General features: G+C 42.5%; 2 protein-coding genes across 5 annotated transcripts; one reads left to right on the forward strand and one right to left on the reverse strand.

Annotated features, from left to right (window-relative positions):
• Nucleotides 1–455: 455 nt before the first annotated feature.
• On the reverse strand, nucleotides 456–6,948 carry LOC130264163 (ras-related protein Rab-18-B-like). 4 transcript variants are annotated; one of them, XM_056512179.1, is made up of 8 exons: nucleotides 6,737–6,948; nucleotides 6,611–6,666; nucleotides 6,372–6,433; nucleotides 5,565–5,666; nucleotides 4,337–4,409; nucleotides 3,301–3,419; nucleotides 2,344–2,410; nucleotides 456–1,548 (listed from the first exon to the last, which is right to left on the reverse strand). In XM_056512179.1, the coding sequence occupies exons 1-8, from the start codon at nucleotides 6,946–6,948 to the stop codon at nucleotides 1,373–1,375; spliced, it is 867 nt and encodes a 288-aa protein (XP_056368154.1). In that variant the 3' UTR covers nucleotides 456–1,372. The 4 variants fall into 4 exon arrangements, with proteins under 4 accessions (XP_056368154.1, XP_056368156.1, XP_056368155.1 ...); XM_056512181.1 differs by having other exon boundaries at nucleotides 456–2,193; XM_056512180.1 differs by lacking the exon at nucleotides 5,565–5,666.
• Nucleotides 6,869–19,876, forward strand: DUSP3 (dual specificity phosphatase 3). Its single transcript, XM_056512189.1, has 3 exons — nucleotides 6,869–7,068; nucleotides 12,685–12,911; nucleotides 15,966–19,876. The coding sequence occupies exons 1-3, from the start codon at nucleotides 6,947–6,949 to the stop codon at nucleotides 16,169–16,171; spliced, it is 555 nt and encodes a 184-aa protein (XP_056368164.1). The 5' UTR covers nucleotides 6,869–6,946; the 3' UTR covers nucleotides 16,172–19,876.
• Nucleotides 19,877–21,817: the final 1,941 nt, after the last annotated feature.

The following is a 21,817-nucleotide window of genomic DNA, read 5'->3' on the forward strand; positions in this document are numbered from 1 at the left end:
CACTTGTCAGTGCTGCAGCCTGGTTGCCCCAGCAAATGCTCAAGGACTCTTCCAAATGCCAGCACAGCCACCAAAAGAGCTGTGGCTTCTCAGAGAGGCAATTTGTGACAGATGCACCTTGATCCTATGAAAAACTGAGTGAAATATTTTAAAAACTATTTCAGTAATGGCATTTCAAACTAAGTCATTTTATGAAAATAAGGAATGGCCAGATCTCACCCTAGGTCTGTATTTCAGGTTGCAAACAGATTTTTATAGTCAGCAGGCCATAAACATATTTAGAAAATTCAGATTTAAGTTAAAAAGCTAAGGGTCAGAATTTATTTCAAGCAAGGCTGTTATCATAACATCTTAAAATACTTTGAATGACCAGCAGTAAATGTTTGCTTTATGATCTAACAGTCTAATAGCAGAAACCTGCATTAACAGAAGCAAGGCACAAGTTACATACAAGGTACACCTTAAATTTTCAGGTTTTTTAATGTAAGTTAACAAAATACAGTATTGCCATTGAAAGTGTAAAAGACAAAAAGGTAAATTCATTGTGGGATTGGTGACAGACAGACTCACACTCACCCTAGTGGAAAGTCCCATAGGCAGCACATTTTCTATGAAATTGAAAATTAAATTTATCACTGTGGTTGCTGGAAGAGGAGGGTTTGCAGAGAACCACAGTGACTGCAAAACCACAGCCACGTGTGAGGCAGCCCAAAGTGAGGAGTGAAATGAGGAGTGCATTTCATCCCTGATCATCAGTGCAAAGGGAACAGCACAGGGGCAGCTGCAGTGTCCTGCAGGGGAAGGGGGGGCTTTTCCTGACAAGTGTAAAAGATAAATCCTCTTCATGGCAACCCCAAAATTAACTGGTAACTCTGTTTACTGTCTGGGGACATGGAGCAATTTTGACTCTTAAAAAGCATCCAAAATCAGGAAACTCTGCACTCACTGCTCAGGGTGAATTACTCATTCCTGCTGAGGAACTGCATTAAGGTAACTTGGGTGCCTAAAAGCCTCCCATGCCTTCCCAGGGAAGAGAAGCTTCTCAATAATATTCCAGAACTGAACAGCACCTTATTTATGGCAAGGCAGGAATTCCAGCAGAAGTCCATGTTGAATGGACAGCAAGAGCACAATACTCTAAGCAGCACTATGATTTAATAGTGAAAAATACCTGCAGACAGCAGCTGTGCAAAAGGGAAGGAGAAACTCGTTTTAATTAATGAATAAAAATGTATTTTGCTAATGAGTTCGTGTTTTGGATCTGCACAACTGATGCACATCAAACATGGCACAGACTGGTGCTTGGAATTCCAGCCCCACCCCTTTTTCTTTTCAAGTCCCCTCCAGTCAGGCAGAACAGCCACCTGCTCATTTAAGTAAGTGCACAGGAGGTGCCACATAACCCTTTACTCTGCTGTGCTGAAGATTCCCTGAGCTGGACTCCCTTCTTCCCTGGGCTCTCATCCCAGAGATCTGGAGTCTGCAGGATCTTTAGGACCAGTTCCTCAAAGGCAAATTGCACTCCATCCTCTGTCTTGGCACTGGTCTCTGGAGGAAGGGGGAAAAATATTTTATCTTGTTTGCAAGGAATATATTCCACTTAGTAAAAATTTATTTTGGGACCAGAGAGAAGATGGAAGTTTTGAAATGAGTGAATCTCCTCCCCATTCTCTCTTAAAGATACACTTAAGTTGAATAGGACAAACAAATACATCCCACTCTGAAGTATCACATTTTTCCACCTAGAAATCCACAATTCCTCATTTTCTCCATAACAGAGAAAAAGAAATGGTTCTCAGGTTGTGATAGTAAATCTAGAAGATAATTATTCCATAACAAAGCTGAGAAACAAAGAATACAGAAGAAATTGCATGTTGTCCCTATGTGTTTCAGTTTCTCCTAGAAATCTTTTCAAGATGATTTCTTTTTAGAAACTCAGTATCTTCACATTGAACATTTTATTGTTGCTCTAAGAATCTTGTCTTTTATGTAGCTGCAACAGAAATTTGGAAATGAAAGATCAGCCAAGGTCCTTGCAGACATCAGTAAGAAGGAAAATTTCAGTCTTCTGAGCTCTGAATTAAAGAGTTTCAAGAGAATATAAAATTCATGCCTGAGCAGTACATGCAGTAAATCTGTTTCAGAGAAAAGTGTTTCTAGTTGCAGTCAATGCAGAAGCTGAAACCTTCATCCCTGCATATGAATTACAGCAGAAGGAACCCATATTCGTTAGGTATTAAAAAAAGGCAGCAACCCATCAACATGAAATACAATTGTACATTGATGTTTGGCAATACCAAAATAAACATTTGATGCAGAAGTTTTTGTCCCAGAGGTGCATACCTATAAAAAGCAGTGAGTGTTTCCTAGCAAGCTGGAGCCCTTCTTTCCTCTCCACTTCACGGTCAGGCTGCAGAGACAAATGGAACATGACTGAAACAAGCTACACTTGCCACTTTAATAAGTACCCAGAAAAGCACCACTGCAGAAATGAAGCCTTGTTGAAAGGAAAAAAAGTCTGTAATATGTATTAATCAACTGGATTTTCCCACTCTATAGCTCACTGCCAGGCTGGCTGTTAGGGGGTGAAGCTGAACAGCACCAACATCAAACCACAGAATGTCCTGAGCTGGAAAGGACCCACCAGGACCATCAAAGCCCAACACCATGTGCCAAATCAGCAGAAAATGAATGTTGCTGTGTTCTGAGTCAACCAGAAGCAAGATCCATGCCAGAAAGGCCCAGCAGTCAAGTCTAAAAAGCCATAAAAGGATCTGAAACTGGGCACACTGGGAGGGGCAGAGGAGAGCCCAGCTCAGGGAGCCACACTGGAAGTTCTTGTTGCAAGGCAAGAGCAAAGCACCTCACTGTGCAAAAGGCATCTAAATGTGTCAGAGCAGCCCAGAAACAGAGCAAGCAGTGCCCCTCAGATGCACACTCTGCAGCCATCCCAGAGCTGAGCTCCCCTTCCCCACCACCTGAGAGTCTGGTCAGAAAGAAAGCAACAGTTTTTTCTTTACCTGTGCTGCAGGTAAGTTCAGTGTTAGCAGTTTTTGGGTACACCCTTGCATCATCTTAATGGAATATCATCAATTGCATCTCTCCAGGAAAGCTTCCATTGAAATCTTTAACCATATCTGCTTCTAAAATGATAGAAGTGGAGCCTTCCCACCTCAGCTGCAGAGTCAATTACCTCCTGACACAACAGTTGTGTTACTTACAGCACAGTTACCTCACATTTACACACTGTGGTGAATAAATAATCCAGAAGAATGTAAAAGGATGCATCCCCAAACTGACCTTATCGATTTTATTGCCAACCAACATCTTCACAGTGTTGCTGTTGGTGGTGTACATTTCCAGCTCACTCAGCCATCCTCCTAGTCCTGTGAAAGTGTCTTTTCTTGTAACATCATACACTGAGAACAGAGGAAAAGGAGCTTAACAGCTGGAGAGTCTTGGACAATGTTTATTTCATTGTGACAAAATTTACTCCACACTTCCTAATTACTGCCTGGAAAAAATAAAAGGTTCTAGGGAACTACAGAGAGAGGCATCAAGCACACACTGCTCACACTGTGCTCACCCAAAGTCACCTGAGGATTACAGAACACAAGCACCTCTGAGTGAAAATCAGATTTACCAACTACCTGTTCGTAGTGCTGAATTGGGCCACAGAGAGTATTTTAAAATAGGTATTTTGTCACCTAATTTTATGTATAAGTACATGCACACACTGCTGCTAAAATAATGGACTGAGTTAAAAGCAACTTTTGGGCACTGGTAACTTAGTAACTGCATTTACATAAATCACTAAGGTTTAAAAATCAGAGAAAGAATATTTTGTACACCAAAGTTAAGATTAGCCTTCACAAACCATGGAATTAAAAATCCCTTTGTTTTCTAATTGCTGTTGTCACACAGGGAGGGCTCAGCCATCCATTGTCTGTGTACAAACCTCAAGTCTTAAAATAATCATAATAACCAAATCCATAGTTTCTGAGAAAAAAAGAAGTAAAACATCATGTGGAAAAGAACACAACACAACCCCTGATTAGCTTTATTGCCAGAAAACCACCCAAGTAAGAACTACAAAGGCAATAATTTATTATAATAAGATGTCAGCTTGCAGCATGACATCTCTGTCTTTTTAATTTAAAATACTTTGAAGCAGCAGTATTTCTTGCCAGTGGTTTAGCTAATGAGCAGCAATGTTGTAAAAACCATAATTATTCCTCTGATTATCTTGGATAACCTCCTTTTGCAAGGACATGCCCATTGAGGAGAAATAAAGACACAGTTTCTGTAATCTGCATTTCTTCCATTTATTTCATACCTAAAACAACTCCTTGAGCTGCTCTGTAGTAACTGGGAGTCAGTGCTCTGAAACGTTCCTGTCCTGCTGTGTCCTACAGAGGGAGGGGGAAAACCCCAACACACAACATCACATACATTTAGAACACAAAAAAAAAAAAAAAAAAGTATTTTAAACTAAACAAGATGAGCAAATTTAAAATTTTCCTGAGCAGAAAGGATACATGAAATATTCAGATGTGAGAATGAGGAAAGCAGCCAGAAAACAGCAGCAGCAAATGGTTAAGGAGCGGTAGAAAAGCATGGAGAGGACTTGACTGAAAGTGAAAAGGATAAACAGACACCTGTAACATGAGAGAGACAACAGGAAAATAAAAGGGACTCTAGAGAAATAAAAGGCAAGCAGCCACACAGATGGGTTTAAAACCAGCTGAACTGAGTGAGATGAGGAATAACTGGTTTTCTGTAGGAAGGGAGACAGAGGTTCCAAACATGTCCCTCTGCTCCCTTAGCACAAGACAAACCTAGTTAGAAAGAACTACAAGACTGCTTTGAGCCTAAGTAGGTAAGAAATTAAAAATCAGTAGTTTAATTCAATTATTACTGCAGTATGTCTCACTTAAACTCATGAATAAGTAAGAATAAGTGAGGTACTAAGTACAATATGAATTCAAAGATCCTCAAAACAAACAGTAAGGAGGCAAAAAATCACACAATTTTTTTTTTTTTAATTGATTTCCTTTTATGTACAGCTTACAATTGACAGACTAACAGCTATATTGTAATTTCTTTATTCTTTGTTTAAAAAAGAAGAAACTAAAATTGGCAATATACTTACCTAATTTAATTCATTGTTACTAGGGAGATTGTATTTTAGTCCCAATTACTTAATTAGTAATGGTGATTTCTTCCTCAAATACCTATGACCACACACATAAAATCTCTCCTTCCTAAGGCTCTTTCATTCCACTTAGAAGTATATACTACAAATATTTATATTTATATTACAAATAATCCTGATAACACAGCTGCAATCTGATTTCAGTCTGCAGATACTGAAAATACAGCATCACTGAGTTCAGGACACAGATTTGAATTTCCCACTAAGTCTGAATCAACCTTTAAATAGTTCAAGAACAAGTTTGTGGGGTTTTCTGGCATGATGTTAACCAGAATAGAGAGTTGCTACCCAGCCCCTAAAGGAATCAGCCACTCATGACCCTGAGCATCACCTTTCCCTGTTCACTCACCTGAGAAATTGCAAAGAGCAGGCAAAGCTCTGCTAGAACTGCAGGAAGTACCACACCCTGACTGGGGAAGCCTTTACAAGTGTTTTTGTTTGTTTGTAAGAACTGTGAAAAACAAGGTTCGCTTTTTTGGTAGATTTAAAAAGGTTTAATAAGAGACAAACAATAAAGTAAAAGATTATAACAGCTTGGCATTCAGCCAAGAGCATCCCTGCTGTATTGGAGACACCCCTTAAATCTATCAGCCCATTGCATATTCATAGACATATCACACATTTTTCAAACTTTTCTATAAACTGTTTTCTACATTCTAGTTTCACATGGCCACTCATTGAGTTCCCCTTTTTAGAGTACACGTGTTTCTTGGCTATGGTTTTAATTGATTTTTCTTATCAGTCTTAATTTGGGCTGTGGTTTTTGATTTTTACAGATGACTGGTGCTGGTAACTGGTGTATCAGTAGTGGTGTCTTCACTTGGTGTTACCAACCAAGGCAGTTCACTTAACTACAAAGAGATTTTATCAGCCTATGTTACTCCTAAAGAAAATTATATCAAAATCCATTTCAACACCACACATATGGTATCCACCCCAATATATGTGAAAAGCCAATACCATCATATGTATTTATTACAGTAGGATCAAGACACTCATTCTACACACGCTGCAGCCTCAGTGTACAACCTCAACATGCAGAAGAGTTCAGCAAAGAAAGAGAAGGAAGAGGAAGAAGAAACCACAGAAAGGAGCTCTCGAAGCTGGTACATCTCTCAAATGTACCATCACATCCCCTTGTCTGAACAAAACCTACCCATATGGCCAGCTGTACTGCACGGCCCTCCACCACCATTTTCTTCACTTTAAAATCAATGCCTAAGATGTGAGATGGGGAAGCTCGTCAGAAGGAACTGTCAAATGGAACTGCCCTGGCAGCCGCTTCCTGCCGCCCCCGCATCCGCAGGACTCCGGCTCCGGGCCCCAAAAAGAACAGCCCCAAAAGGAACAGCCCCAAAAGGAACAGCCCCAGCCCCGGGCGGGCCCCGCGCTCACCGACGGTGGGTTTCAGGCGCGGCTCGAAGGTGCCGTCCGTGACCCTGCGCAGGAGGCTGTGGGGAGAGAGACCGCGGGCTCAGCCCGGGGCCGCGCCCGGAGCCCCCGCGCGGGCCGCAGCAGCACCTGGACTTGCCCACGGCGCTGTCCCCGACCAGCAGCAGCTTCAGCGTGAGGCCCGCGGGCTCCATCCCGCCGGGCTGCGCTCCCCGAGCAGCGCCCGCTCCTCCGGGCGCTCCGGCGGCCGCCGCGGCCCCGCCTCTGAGGGCGGGACGGGAGCGGGCCGGGCCGGAGCCGCCGCTCCGAGGGCTGCGGGCGGGCTGTGGAGGCTCGGCCATGGGCGATTTCCAGATCTCGGTGGAGGAGCTGAACGACCTCCTGTCTAACGAGAGCGGCTGCTACAGCCTGCCCAGCGCGCACAGCAACGAGGTGGTGCCGCGCATCCACGTGGGGAACGCGTGAGTCGGGGCGGCGGAGCGGGGCCGGGCGGGGGCTCGGAGCGGGCCCGGGCTGGGCGGGGGCGGCGGGCGGAGGGGCCGGGCCGGGTGCGGTGTCCTGAGGGCAGGAGGGGCCGAAAGGGGCCGGGCTGGGCGGGGTGCGGTGTCCTGAGGGCAGAAGGGGCCGAAAGGGGCCGAGCTGGGCCGGGCTGGGCTGGATGCGGTGTCTGTGGGCAGAGGGGCCGGGCCGGGCTGGGCTGGGCTGGATGCGGTGTCTGTGGGCAGAGGGGCCGGGCCGGGCTGGGCTGGATGCGGTGTCTGTGGGCAGAGGGGCCGGGCCGGGCTGGGCTGGATGCGGTGTCTGTGGGCAGAGGGGCCGGGCCGGGCTGGGCTGGATGCGGTGTCTGTGGGCAGAGGGGCCGGGCCGGGCCGGGCTGGGCTGGGCTGGATGCGGTGTCTGTGGGCAGAGGGGCCGGGCCGGGCTGGGCTGGATGCGGTGTCTGTGGGCAGAGGAGCCGGGCCGGGCTGGATGCGGTGTCTGTGGGCAGAGGGGCCGGGCCGGGCCGGGCTGGGCTGGATGCGGTGTCTGTGGGCAGAGGAGCCGGGCCGGGCTGGGCTGGATGCGGTGTCTGTGGGCAGAGGAGCCGGGCCGGGCTGGGCTGGATGCGGTGTCTGTGGGCAGAGGGGCCGGGCTGGGCTGGGCTGGATGCGGTGTCTGGGCAGAGGAGCCGGGCTGGGCCGGGCCGGGAGGCGCTGGGCCGTCACCGAGCAGCTCCCGGTGATTCGAGCCGGGAACAGGCGGCAGGACGGGATCTCCTGGCTCTCTTCGGGGTTTAGTTTTGCACCACATCATTATTTCAGTTATCTGTTCCAGTCCTGTCCTATCCTGTTGATTCCCCAGTGAAATTTGGGATTTATTTATTTATTTGTTTAATAAACATGCACAGTACACTGGATCCCTGTTCCTATTTTAGGCTTGCACCTCCTAAAGAAATACAAGTCGGGATCATAGGTTGTCGTTAACTTTCTCCAAAGCCAAACCAAATTATATTTGTTGCTGCCAGTTGGTGCAGGACATGCACTCAGTCTAGAAATGGGACTGAAATAATTCAGTAGCCTCTGGTGTCTGACAGGCACCATCTCCTAAATATTTGTAGCAGTTACCTGGAAAAAATAAAGTCATAGCTTGCAAGCTGATTTGCACAGTAACTATATAAATATAAAGCTATAAATATAAATAACTCTGAAGGTAGCTACTACAGAGTCATTTTCATTGTTCAGTAATTTATTTAAATTATAGAGTATGGACTTTAATATGTTCAAATGTAAGTGTGTCTAGGAACAGATAATGCATATGTAAGTTGCACAATGGGAAATCTCTGTCTAGTGGGAATCTTGACCATTGAGAAGGACTTTTTATGTCATAAGTGACAAAATATATCTGAAGCATCAGTGCAGTTTGTAGCATAGGAACAGTTCAGCTGCTAGTTGGACAAACAGAAAACATGCAGTTATATTGTCAGTGTTTTTAAAAGAATACTGAAAATTTGTGGAGGGCAGCACTGAGAAATAACTTAGTGGCTGAAAAAACTTTTTCACAATTGGAACAAATAATTACTTAATTTGTCAAGACTTTAAAAGGGCAATAATGTCTTTGAGGCATCCACAGAGAGTTAAGGTAATGCTGAGGTCTAGTTGAATACATGGATTTCTATTAAAATTTGGTCACTGCATGAACTTTGATGTTCTCAAACTGGAAATAATATTAATTCTTAAGAGGAATTTTTTTATCAAGTGGAGTTGTGGTATGTTCTGCATTGTAAGCAGCATTTGCAATATTAGTCATTCTGAAACAATATGAATCTCAAACATCCTTTGTTCTCCTTTTGTATTCTTGCTGTGTGCAATATAGGGTCATGTTTTGGATAACAAGCAGCAGAGATTTTAAACAATAAACGATTTTAAACAATTTTAGACAATTCACAGAGCAGCCAGCGTAGGGGGATTGGAATGCCAATACATGATATAAAAGCAATAGAATTTGAACAGGAACTCACAGGAAAACATTGAAATTTCTGAGTGAGACTCAGAAACTTCTGTTGGTTACCTATTATAATATTTTGCACAGTGGTGCTGCTGTAACTCATCTTTAGATAAAAGTGACAGCATGGACAAGCTGATGAGATTAAATTGGGTATTAAATAGTGTAGAATAACATTTATCTGCCAAGTGACTTTAAGTTGCAGGCAGAGCCAAAGTAATTAATCTTCCAGGCAATACATGAAAGTCAAAATTAATGAAAATGCAGAGATAACATGATAAAATGTTTTGAAAATTATGGGTTTCTGTATTACTGTAGGCAATTCTGACTTCTTAAGAAGATTTGATGGTATTTGTGAAGACAAGAGTAAAAATGTAATAAAAAACCAAGAATTATATAGGGGATAGACTGGCACAATTATATATTTTTCAAAATAACAATTTGGGATGCACTGCAAGTGCACATTGTTTTGTGTTTCTGTATAAGTGGAGATGTGTTTCACTGTAACATCTTAATCTGGCCAGAAGGGTTGGACAGAATTCATCTTTATCAGGGTTGCAGGTGACATAAAATGGGGATAAGAGGGAACAGTCAGCACACTGGAGGATAGAAGGCTTTTTATCCAGAGCACCCATTCTTGTTAAAAATAGTGTTTTGCCTGAAAATGAGCAGACTTAGATTTCTGGACTCCTTTCTAAGGGAATTTGTTTGTGGGGTTTTTCCCAGATGAAACCTGCAGTGATTCTGGCCATGTCTCCAGACCTGTATTTGGTAAAAATGTTCTGGTTTTGAATGCCCAATCTTACTTTTTCTGTCTGCTTTAATGTATGTGGGTAACCCATGAAACAATTCTTTGTTCTTAATGTGCTAGAAGTGCAGGTGTGTTTCAAGGAGTATGGTAGGCATTCTCCCAAAATTAATATTAAATTTAGTGACTGTAAGGGAAGTGTTGGTAAGGAAACAATTTTGCATGGACAGGACAGTGCAAATTGAAATGTATTAATAGGCTGGCATTTCTTGCCATTAAAAATTTGCTTTACTTGCTTATCATTCCATATGCAAATAGTTCATAGCCTCGTGTAATCCTTAATTGCTGATGAATGGTTCTCCAAAACCTGTGTTTTGTGGCTGGTAAAATAATTCATCTCTGTTCAAAAGAAACACTTCTTACTGGTGTTACTCACAGGATGAGGAGCTGTAACTCTTCCAGACTGAGAATGGACAAGATTGTGTGGTTCTTTTTCAGGAACCAGATGAAGCTGATGTTAGCATCTCTCTGCTGTTTGAAGGAGCTAGCATTTCAACATCCAGCATGATGCAGCTGGAATGAAATGTTAAGGATGAGAGATATCCAAGGACTGTTTGGAAAGGGAGAAACAAATGGCAAAAACAAATTCTCTCTTTTTCACCTCCAGCTGTATAAGAAAATCATCTGTAAAATCTGCAGAAATCATTCACTGGGAATGAGTTTGCTCCAGGGAAGGCAGTCTGTTACCAGATTCAACCATGATTTCAAGATGGGAATTCCTGTTGATGCTGAACAGTCAGATAAATGCTAATCTGTATAATATTAATTAAATCATATTCTCACCCTACAAAGTGTAGGAACTCTCTGCTGAATTAACACTTTTTGGTTTGGCCTTGCTCTGTTGATTTTTGTGTTGAAAGCAGAATTCTCCAGACACTGAAACTTCTCCCCTGGCACAGATGATGTCCTGCCAGATGGAAAATCTGTCAGCATTTGTTTGGGTAATGAAGTCTTACAAATATTTGGTTCATTGCCATAGTTGCTTGGCACAGGCAGCAGGAAATGTAGAAGCTTCAGTCATGCATAAGTCTTCATCTGCTTACACTAGAACTTAAGGGGTGTGCAATCATCAGGAAGAAAGGAATTCTCAAGGTGTTCATGGCCTTGAATTACATCAGAATTGTGAGTCAATGGACCCAGAGATTCATATAGATGTAAACTGACTAATTTGGATGTTTATTTTAAGTTTTTAGATTACCTAAGTGTCCAGCCAAAAGCCCGGGATGCCATCTCACAGAAACTTGTCCACAATGATACTGCACAAAGGCTTATCTGGAGTTCAGCTTAATATTAAGACTTCCTGGATTTGCAATTTATGAGTTGAGCTGTAGGGAGTTTTTCAAAAATATTTCTGTTTCCAGTTAGACACATACTGAAAGCAGCTTTTGAAAACAATCTGTCTAGGCTACCTCTTTCCACAAAGTGTGCAGGACCTGAGTTATCCTTCAGCTAAAGCTTTCTGTCACATTCTGCTCATGTTGACCAGTGGGGTTTAGATTTTACTAGGAGATCACATAATGTGATAAAACATAGGAATTTTTTTTTTCCTTCCCAGGAAAGTGAGGTAAATACTGCAATGACATAAGGAAATAATCAGACTCAGAATGAAAAGTAATGGGTTAATGGCAAAAAGGAGTCAGTGCTCTCCTGTTACTAATTAATGGTTAGCTCCTGTTGCTATAGATTGCATTCCAGGGCACAAGCTGAGATTTGTGCACGGTCACTTGTGTTACTGAGCAGATGGATTGTTTGCCATTGTACATCCTGGAGCTTTTACCAAAGCTTATGGCATTATTACTGGATCTAATTAATTGTCATCAGCAGGCCTGAAAGGAATGATTATTATGTAGCATCCAGCTCAGTTGTTCACTAATAGGGTAGTTCCTCTTTTAGCCACCTGAATATGGAAGCTGCTGGTTTTGCTGCAATTATTGGAAAAACTGAGGAGTTGGAAAGGACTTAGCTGATCTACAAGTACCGAATGCTTTACATAAGCACTTTAGCATCTTAAACATCACTCATCTGGATTCTTCCACATTCAGATACTGATTTCAGCTAAGGCACTGAAAACTGTAGCACCTGTGATGGAAACACTGAGTCCCAAAGACTGAATAGAATCTCTGTGCTGCTGGCTAGACTTGACAGATCTTAGCACCACTTCAAAGGTGTTGAATAGCACAGGGTATAGGACTACACCTCAGATAGCCTCAGATAGCTACACCTGTAGCCCTCAGATGAGTCTTCTGAAGATGCAGTAACATTTACTCACTTATTTTCTTCCTGTGGCCTGATAAGAAGTCAGTGCTGTTTTACAGTGCTTAAAATTGCCCCCTAAAATGTCAGTTTGTTAAAGTAGCAAATACTGCTTATTGAGTTCTGCAACACTGGTACCTGACAATAAAGGCTTTTTATAGCTGGTTTTTAAATTATTTTATGTGGATAACAGTTAATCTTAGAAGTTAATGTGTTATCATCTCCAGTATTTTCCTGCTTTGGTCAGAATTTTATGTTGAGAAAGTTACAATTTTATGCCACAGCCGGATGTAGCAGATGCAGATTCACTTTCATGTGTGCTGTCCTCAGTTGTCAGCTGAGAAAGCTCTCATGCACAAACAGTGACCATGGCTCTGAATATTTTTGTCAATTTATAATCTGTAGTAATTCATTTTTGGGCATGGTGTATTTGGCATCTGTTAACAGAAAAATCAAAGGGTTTGGTTATCAATACCTAAATACTGAGATGATTCACCAAATTCTGATCATTTTCTTGACACTTCTTGTCATGCAGGTTCATAGCCAAGAACATTCCGAGGCTGCAGCATCTGGGGATAACCCATGTTCTGAATGCAGCAGAGGGGAAATCCTTCATGCATGTGAACACTAATGCAGAGTTCTATGAAGGCACAGGCATCAGATACCATGGCATCAAAGCCAATGACACCCAGGAGTTTAACCTCAGCCGCTATTTTGAGGAGGCAGCTGATTTTATTGACAAAGCCCTTTCCCAGAAGGATGGTAAGGCAAACTGAAATACCTTTCTATGTTTTCTGTGCCCTGCTTATGTTTCTTAGCAATTTGCTGTTTAAAATGGTTCTTCGCTCATATTATCTACAGATTCAGAAATTTTTCTTTATCAGAAAAATTCAGATAAAGGCCCTGAATCAAAGAATACACAGTGTTCTATACACAGGAATACACACTAAGACAGCTTAGTCTTGTGTTTGTACATGGCAAAGGGAAGTCTGCCACTGTAGGGGTGACTTTGAAATGGGAAATAGCTGCTGCATCTTATTGTAGCTTCTTTCTGGGAAGAGATGTTTCTATTTTTCCTTAGAAATGTTAAATCACTTGAAAAATCTTTTTTAAAAATAAGTTAAGAGTCTAGAAGTTGCTTAAGGGCATTAGAAATTACAATTTAAAGGCAGAATTGATACAAGAACTGTAGAGTAGACACATTACCTGTTACATGGGGTTTTTTTCAAATGTACATTAAGAATAGAGACTGTCACACTTTTTATTACATTAAGTCATTGCATTATTTTGTGTGTTGATTGCCTCTTTATTTCCTAGGATTGCAGGAAAGTTGAAGGTTATATTTGCAAAGTTGTTTATTGCCATGTTTTTCTGTAGTGTGTTTCCTCAGAGCAGAAATGCTAGGACACAGTGCAGTGGGACAGATGGTGTTTGTGTTGTCTAACTCTTCCAACGTTCCAGTTACTTCTACACATGCTTCTTTCTTGCTTTGTGACTGAGCACTGAATAGGAGGAATGAGAACTTCAATTCTAGAAGTTCTTTCTCTGAAATGGGCAAAGGGGTACTGGAACTGTGATGTGAGTTATGACAGATGGAAATAAATTCAACATCGAGTTTGGTGGAGTATGAAAAATTCTAAAAATTCAATGCAACTCCTGCAGTGAGCATTGTGACTCACTGAAACAGGCTGCAAGAGGAGAGAAGGGTTTGCTGTGCCATGACTGTACCTGCTCAGTTTGATCTCAGTAGTTTCAGGGTCAGTAAATTCAGAGTCAATCTGAATTTGCAGCAGATTCCATTTCAGTCTTTGTAGTTGTCTACCACACCCACCACTGTTTATTTAATGTGGTAAACAAAGAAGAACTTCAGAGCTGGGTGATGTTGGAGCCAGTTTTAAGATTAATTGGCTACTGCAAATTGTTAGTTTTGTTTGACATGAGAGGAGAGGAGAGGGAGAGGAGAGGGAGAGGAGAGGAGAGGAGAGGAGAGGAGAGGAGAGGAGAGGAGAGGAGAGGAGAGGAGAGGAGAGGAGAGGAGAGGAGAGGAGAGGAGAGGAGAGGAGAGGAGAGGAGAGGAGAGGAGAGGAGAGGAGAGGAGAGGAGAGGAGAGGAGAGGAGAGGAGAGGAGAGGAGAGGAGAGGAGAGGAGAGGAGAGGAGAGGAGAGGAGAGGAGAGGAGAGGAGAGGAGAGGAGAGGAGAGGAGAGGAGAGAAAAATATAGTATTCTCCTTCAATTGCATTTTAGTGTTGCAATGCATGAAGTTCTGGAAGGCAGCCCTTTAGACACTGCCTTTCACAGAGAAAGGCTGGAAACCTTTTTGATTCTGACCATTTGCTGAAAATCAATTCTCTTCCATGCACATAATCAAGAATCTCTCAATTTTGCTAATTTATGACTACAGTAAAATCAGGTTAGATTTCTCAAAGGGAGCAGTTTTTTATTTTTGGATACCTTGCTGTAGGATTTACCCACGTGGTGGGTTAACCTTGGCTGGATACCAGGTGCCCACCAGGCAGTGCCAGCACATCCCCTCCTCAGCTGGATAGGGGAGAAAAATAAAACAAAAGTCTCCTGGGTCAAGGTAAGGACAGGGAGATCACCCAGCAGTTCCCATCACAGGCAAAAGAGACTCAACTTGGGGAAGTTAATTTCACTTAATACCAATCAAATCAGAGTAGAGGAATGAGTAACAAAACCAAACCTTAAAAGACCTTTCCTCTACCCCTCCTTTCTTTCCATGTTGAGCTTCATTCCTTATTTTGTGTACTTCCTCATGCCAAGCAGCACCAGGGGACAGGGAGTGGGGATTGCAGGCAATTCATCACGTTTTTTGCTGCTCCTTTCTCTTTATTCTGTTCCCCTGCTCCAGTCTCACCCACAGGAGACATCCAAGAACTTCTCCAGTGTGACTCCTTTCCATTTTGTATGACTGGCTAAACCCAAGCTGTCCCTTACCCAGCCCCCTAACCCTGACTATCCCTTACAGAACATCTTGCCTTATGTCCTGGTTTGGAGGATGGGTATCTGCTAAGAAAGGCAGAAGACACTCTTTGAAATGGAGAATGTAAATCCCCTCCCTCCAAATTATTACGATTTTGAAATTAAGGGGCTCTCAGGCAAAGATATGGGAATTAGAAATAACAGTTCTTTACTAGGAAAATTAAAATAGAAATATAGTATTGCAAAGAACAATCCCAAGCACTGCCAGAGTCAGAATCCAAGCTGACACCCGTCAGTCAGTCAGGGTGTTGGCACAGTCCCATTCAATGGTGGCTGCATCCTCCTGCAGTGGCAGATGTGGTTCAGCTGGAGCAGTGCTCCTGGAGAAGGTGCAGTTTTCATTGAAGGTCCAGGGATGATGTGGGAAGGTCTGGTTTTCCTCTGGAATCCAGTGGAAAAGGCAGTTCTGATGTTCCAAATCTCAGTTTTTATCTGGGTAGGAAATGTTTGGCTCCTCCCTCTGGCTGGAGCATCTCCCAGTGGGGTGATGTAATTTTATCAGTCATACAGTGGGACTTGGTGGCCCATTAGCAGATGATATCTTCCTGGAGGGAGGATGGGCTGTGGGGAAGATAAAGATGATTGCCCAGCTGGTTTAAAGCTGGCCCATTAGCAGATAATATGTGTTATGGCAGTAAGGGTCACTGCCCCACCCCGCTGCAACAGCTGGGGACAGAATCCACATTTCTGGTCACATCCTGTACTGCAACCCAAGTCATTGGGAAAGATTCCCTCCTGCACTGTCCTTTCAGGCTAGCTGCCCAGTTTCCTGTAGCCTGCCAGAGGCAGCTGCAGCCTAACCCTGTGTCCCTGCAGGCCGGGTGCTGGTGCACTGCCGGGAGGGCTACAGCCGCTCGCCCACGCTGGTCATCGCCTACCTGATGCTGCGGCAGCGGCTGGACGTGCGCGCCGCGCTCTGCGCCGTGCGCCAGCGCCGCGAGATCGGCCCCAACGACGGCTTCCTGCGGCAGCTCTGCCAGCTCAACCAGCGCCTGCTCGCCGAGGGCAAGCTCACGGCATAGACTGCAGCACTGCAGCCTTCATACTGACGTTTTGCAAGCCTTTAGAGACCCAAAATTGCAAGCACCAGGCTAAAGCGAAACAGAATTGCTGCTTGTGTCGTGAAAGTGTCCTTGAACTCTGTGGCTGTCTTTCAGGGTGGTACCAAATTGTGTCACTGTTTGGAGCTGTTGCCATGAAGAGGAGTTTCTAGAGAGATAACTCCAGTGATAACAGCTGTCTTCACACTTATTTCAGACTCCATAGCATATGCGGTTTGCATTGACATTGAATGTGATTCATTTAAGCTTTGTGTTTAATCTCACCACAGCACCAGTTCCTGAAAGCCCCAACATATCTCTTCACTCACTCTTAATAGGAGCACTGTAATTTCTAAAGCTTCTATTTCATGCACACACGTGCCTCAAGTTTGAATGTAGGAGCTTCAGGGAATAGGAAGCACATAGACAAGTGCACAGATGTATTCACTTGGAAAATGAAGTGCTTGCAGTGTTTGTGTGGATTTATGCAACACACAGTGTGATAGTAAAGCCATCCAGAGCCCATGCTTGATGCACATTGTGTTTCCAAGAATAGTTTTTTATCTCTTGCTGTTACAATGGACATGAAATTGTCTATTATTAAATGCTCTTTTATTTTTATTTCAAAATCATGCTAGAAAAAAATGTCAAGAGCAAATGCTGAGGGAAGAACTTGAACAAGGAAGAAATAATATTAGTATTTAGAAGTGCTTGTGGTGGATGTATAATTAAGTCCTAAGTATCCTATATATTGGCTTTCAAAACTTATATGGAATTACAGTGGTTTTATCCTATCTTTACTGTCACTGTTCAATAGCAGAATGGAATGACCACACATGCAGATCAGTTCCAGCACATGTGTGCTTACAAAGCAGTTTGCAGAAGAACACTCTGGACTTCTTGGATTGCTTGCATGGTGTCATTAAACAGAAATGAGCATTGTAATGTACCACACTGTATAGGAAATATTTATGTTCTGTTCAAATAAATGATGTCTTGATTCTGTTTGGTACAGATGAAATGAGTCATTGCAGTGTTGGGAAGGGAGCTTTGTTTGCACTGTGCCTGAGGCTGTGTGTAAATGTGTACCTGTGACTTACAGCACTGGATTAGTGCAATTGATCTACCACTGCAAACTGGAACTGTTGCTTAAACCATCACAAACCAGGGTGACTGTTCCATTCTCCTGTGCTTTAATGTAGTTCTAGAATGCAAAATCTTAGCACTGTTTTAAACAGGAACACTGTATTAGTAGCACATGTGCTCCCAGATGTAGTTTTATCTACTCAGTTTAGCAATCAGGAATCACAGAGGACATGCATACATTGTTTTACTCCTGTTTTTGGGGTTTGTGGTTTGGAGCTGTGGGAGTGGCAGGTGGAGGCTCTGTATAGCAAGGTAACATTCTTGAAGTTAAATTCCAGAGGTGATTTTTCTGCTTGAGCTCCAGCCTTACTGGTTTTCCTTCCACAGGATGGAGCTGCCATATCAATGAGCCTTTTCTCTGTTGTGTCCTCTGTTGTGACACTTGAGGAACCCTCTATTTGGTGTTCTGTCACATCTCCACAGTCAGCCAGTGCTCAGTGCTTGCTTACAATCAGGATGGTTCAGTAATAATAAGCAGTTGTCATTTCCACTGGTTAATTACATACCTGTCTACTTTCTCCCATTGATCCATTTAATCAGGAGTAGATTAGTTGCTTCTTCAAAATTCCTAGTTACTAATTTCATGTTGTGTGAAATAGGAGTAGTGGCTTTAGAAATAGGAATACTGGCCTTCCCTTTTCTACAATGCTGACTTTTCATACTGCAGTCTAATTTATAAATTAACCTTTTAAAATTTACACTATAAACATAGATTTTTTTTTTCTTGTTTCACACCATGTATTCTTAACACCTATTTGCACTATAAGGAAAAAATAAAAAGGGAAATTCACATGAATGCACTTTATCTTTTACCTGGAAATCAAAATTCCAGTCCATTAAAGAGTTAAGAAACAATTAGGCATTAGAGCTTTGCTACTCTGGGATAGACTGGGAGTTGTCAGAATGGTTTATTAAACTTGAACCTGTTTATCTTATGGTGATGCTTCTGTCGTTGTCAATATCAAGAAATACTGAAAATCAAAAGAGAGGAATGTGTTCCTATATTCAAGATAAATCTTTTACTTCATGGGACACTGGTCACTCATATGGTAACTCTGCCCATTTATCTCAGTGTAACAAAACTGATTTAGCAAATGTTTTGTAATGTGAGGGTGGAGAGGCATAAATAACAATGTTATAAATTGGTTTTAAAAGGAGACACTACATCATATTTAACATTACTGATAAGCAGCTCAGCAACAAAACCACTTCTGCTTTTAGAGCAGGCTAAAAATAGTTCAAATGTCAGATCACTGCTCCATTTATGGGTCATACCCTCCTTCTCAGCCTTGCTCTCCAAGTACAGTCATGTTGCAAATTCCTCTGCCCATTTTAGCTGGCCAGGAAGATCTTGTATGCCTCTAATCCACAGTGATATGCTGTATATTTCTAAATTTCCCTTTCTGATTTTAGAAGGAAAGATTATATAAAACATGGGAATGAGAGCTTTCTTTCCATATAAAATGAAATTGAGAATGTGTTGGAAGAAATAGAACTTTTTATTCCTCTGAAATTGCTGAGCACCTGCCCTTTTCTGTGAGAGCTCTCTTTCAAGAATGCTAATTCAGGAAGATACTTTTGAAAAGAATTGTTTATTGCAAACAGCAACACTTTGCTTTGGAGTTGAAACTTCCTAGCTAAAATTGTGTGATCAGGATTGGCATCAATATGTTCATCCTGAATGGCAGTGTGGTAATTCTTGTGTGGATAGTACTGTGGAGATGGGATGGTGTCTCTGTAAAATATTAATCTCTCATGGAACAAAGATCTCTACCATGCCAAGTCCAGCCCAATTAAAGAAAATGCAATAGCTTTGGGTTTTTGTACTTAAGGGTTAGTGAAGTTAGAGAGGGGGGGAAGAGAGAAGGTGAGAAGCTACTCATGTTTTACAGCAAGGAACAAAGATGAAAGTCCAGATGGACAAAATGATGATACATGTAAACCTAAATTCACCTACTCATACTGAACTGAACCTTTCTTGGCTGATGAATAAGTATAGGAAAGAAATCTGTAACTAAAAATAAGATTGAAAGCAAAAATAACATTTTGTAGTTCTTTCTTCATCCTTTGGCCCTGCAGTGAGACTACATGTTGATAAATGTTGTACCTGGCTCTGCACCTCAGGTCCTGCCAGAAACACTTCATGAGAGAATGGTGCACTGATGAAAAGTGAACATTCCATGGAGTTACTTCAAACTTACAATTAATGGCATCTGAATGCAGAGCTAACAGCCACAAAACATTGTATTGTCATTCCATTTTTGGGTGCTAAGCCTGTATTAAAATTGGACACCCTTCTACAGTAATTATGATGGGTGAGGAGAATCCATAAAAGGCCTTGGAGATGAGAAGCACTGTGTATAAAATAATAATGCATGGTTCTGAGCTGAAAAACAAATTTGTGTCAAATACATCTTCCTCCTCCTCCTCAGCTAAGAACAACAGCAGAAAGAGTATCAGCAATGTTTATTTTCATCATTTAGATACTTTCACTGAGCTGCCTTCAGTTGTCCAGAGCTAATTAAACCTCTGATGCCAGAAGCAGAAGCAGGACTTTCTACCTTCTTTTATTTTTTATATTAGTTTATATTAGTTTATATTAGTTTACAATGATATTTTTAGCACTGAGAGAATATCAAGTAGAATCTTTCCTAGTTTAGCACAGAAGTTTCTTCTAAAATTACTTTCTGGGCTTGACCAGTAAGAAAAGTCAAAATAGAACAAGCCTGAGAGGTGTTTATTAAGGATTTGCTGGTGAGAATTAATGTCCTATTAATTTTTTCTGCAAATAAATCCTGGAAATTATCAAGTGTTGGTTGTGTGTTTGAATTTTTGTTCCTGTGTGCTGATGTTGCTGGCTGGCTGACTCACCAGATGGAGCTGTAGGCTTGGGAGAGTCACCACTGAATCCCTGAACTCTGCTGTTGTGTGAATGCAGAGGATTCTTGTCATTGAAAAAAGCCACCAGAATGATTTATCAGTCTCTGGTAGGAGAATGATAAGAATCCATTTATTTTGGCTCCTTGCAGGAGATCACACCACAGCATTCAGACTGCTGTACTCATTCTGTGGCACTGCAGAATTCTTCTGAGACAGCTGAAACTCGATGGGGAAAGGCTGCATTGAAAAAAAATCATCATGGGGAAAAAAAAACCAAAAAACAACTGAGATGCAAAGTTCTTGATCATGTCAAAAATTGGATTCCTGGGCAGTTTGAGCCATTGTCCACAGAGAAGCCCAAAGTCCCCCTGTGCAGCTTTGGGCTTGGGTGCTGAGCAGAGCCCCTGTGGCCCAGGGTGAAGCAGTTCCAGAGTTTGGCTGTGTGTGCCTGGCAGTGTTCAGGGTGGGTGCTGGGTTCAGACAGCAGCAGTGATGGAGTGAACTCCTTGTAGCTGCTCCCCTGGTGGCTCTGATTGCTGCTTTGGGCTGGGCTGGGTTAACTTCACCCCCAGAGTCTGCTGGGGCTGGTTTGGTTTGTGCTGCCACAGTGATGCTCTTACAGAGATGTTTTTGTTACTGCTGAGCAGGGCTGACTCAGCTGAGGCCTTTTCTGCTGGGGTGGGAAACTGGGGGAGACACCCTGAGAGAGCTGAGCCCCAGGGGCCAGATGGACATTCCAGCCCATCTGGCACAGGTCAGCTCATGAAGCCTCAGTGGGGGTGTTAGTCCAGCCCCAGCTCCACGTGTTGGGGTCCTGCTGCCCCAGAGGTGCCTGAACACACCCACTGCCCAAGGAGGAGTTCATCCCTCTCTGTGCTTTGTTTGCATCTGTGCTTTTTGCTTTTCCTAGCAGAATGTCTTCATCCCATCCCTCGAGCTTTCACCCTTGGGATTCTGTCCCCAGCCCTGGTGGGTTTGGCTCCTGGCTTTCCTTTCCTCCTTTTTGGAGTTTTTCAGCTTAGAAAACAGAAGCTCAGCTCTGAATATCAGGGGTCCTGTATCATCCCACCCTGTAGGGAGGTTCATTCTGAGAACACTCTATCCTTGATAACTCTTTTTGGCTTTTTCCTGTGTTTCATTAACACAAAATGCACAAAAATCAAGATTTGGGGGTGACTGCAGCACAGACCATGTCTGCTTTTCTGCAGAAAGCACTGTGAGCAGGCAAGCAGCTACAGAGTGTGAAAGAATGTTTTTGTAGTTAAGGAATCTCAATTATTATTATTTGGGTTCAATCCTGGCATCTATTAAACTTATTATGGACAAGAAGTTTTAAGCCACAGATTAAACATGGCTTCTGATTTTTTCATTCAGAAATTGTTTTGGTATTATTTCTCTGAGTGGGTTATACAGATAAATGTTAAGACAGGTAATAGAGGGGATTGATTGTTTAAGGACTTGAGGGAAGCTACATCAGGAAGATTTTTATGTTTGATGTGACAGTTGATTACTCTAAATGAGATTCTCTCTATTAGGCCTGCACTGACAACAATACCCTTTGGAAATATTCTTTAGGCAGATATTACATGAAAAGAAATTCAC

The sequence above is a fragment of the Oenanthe melanoleuca genome, chromosome 27 (assembly GCF_029582105.1).
Source record: "Oenanthe melanoleuca isolate GR-GAL-2019-014 chromosome 27, OMel1.0, whole genome shotgun sequence".
NCBI lineage: Eukaryota > Metazoa > Chordata > Aves > Passeriformes > Muscicapidae > Oenanthe > Oenanthe melanoleuca.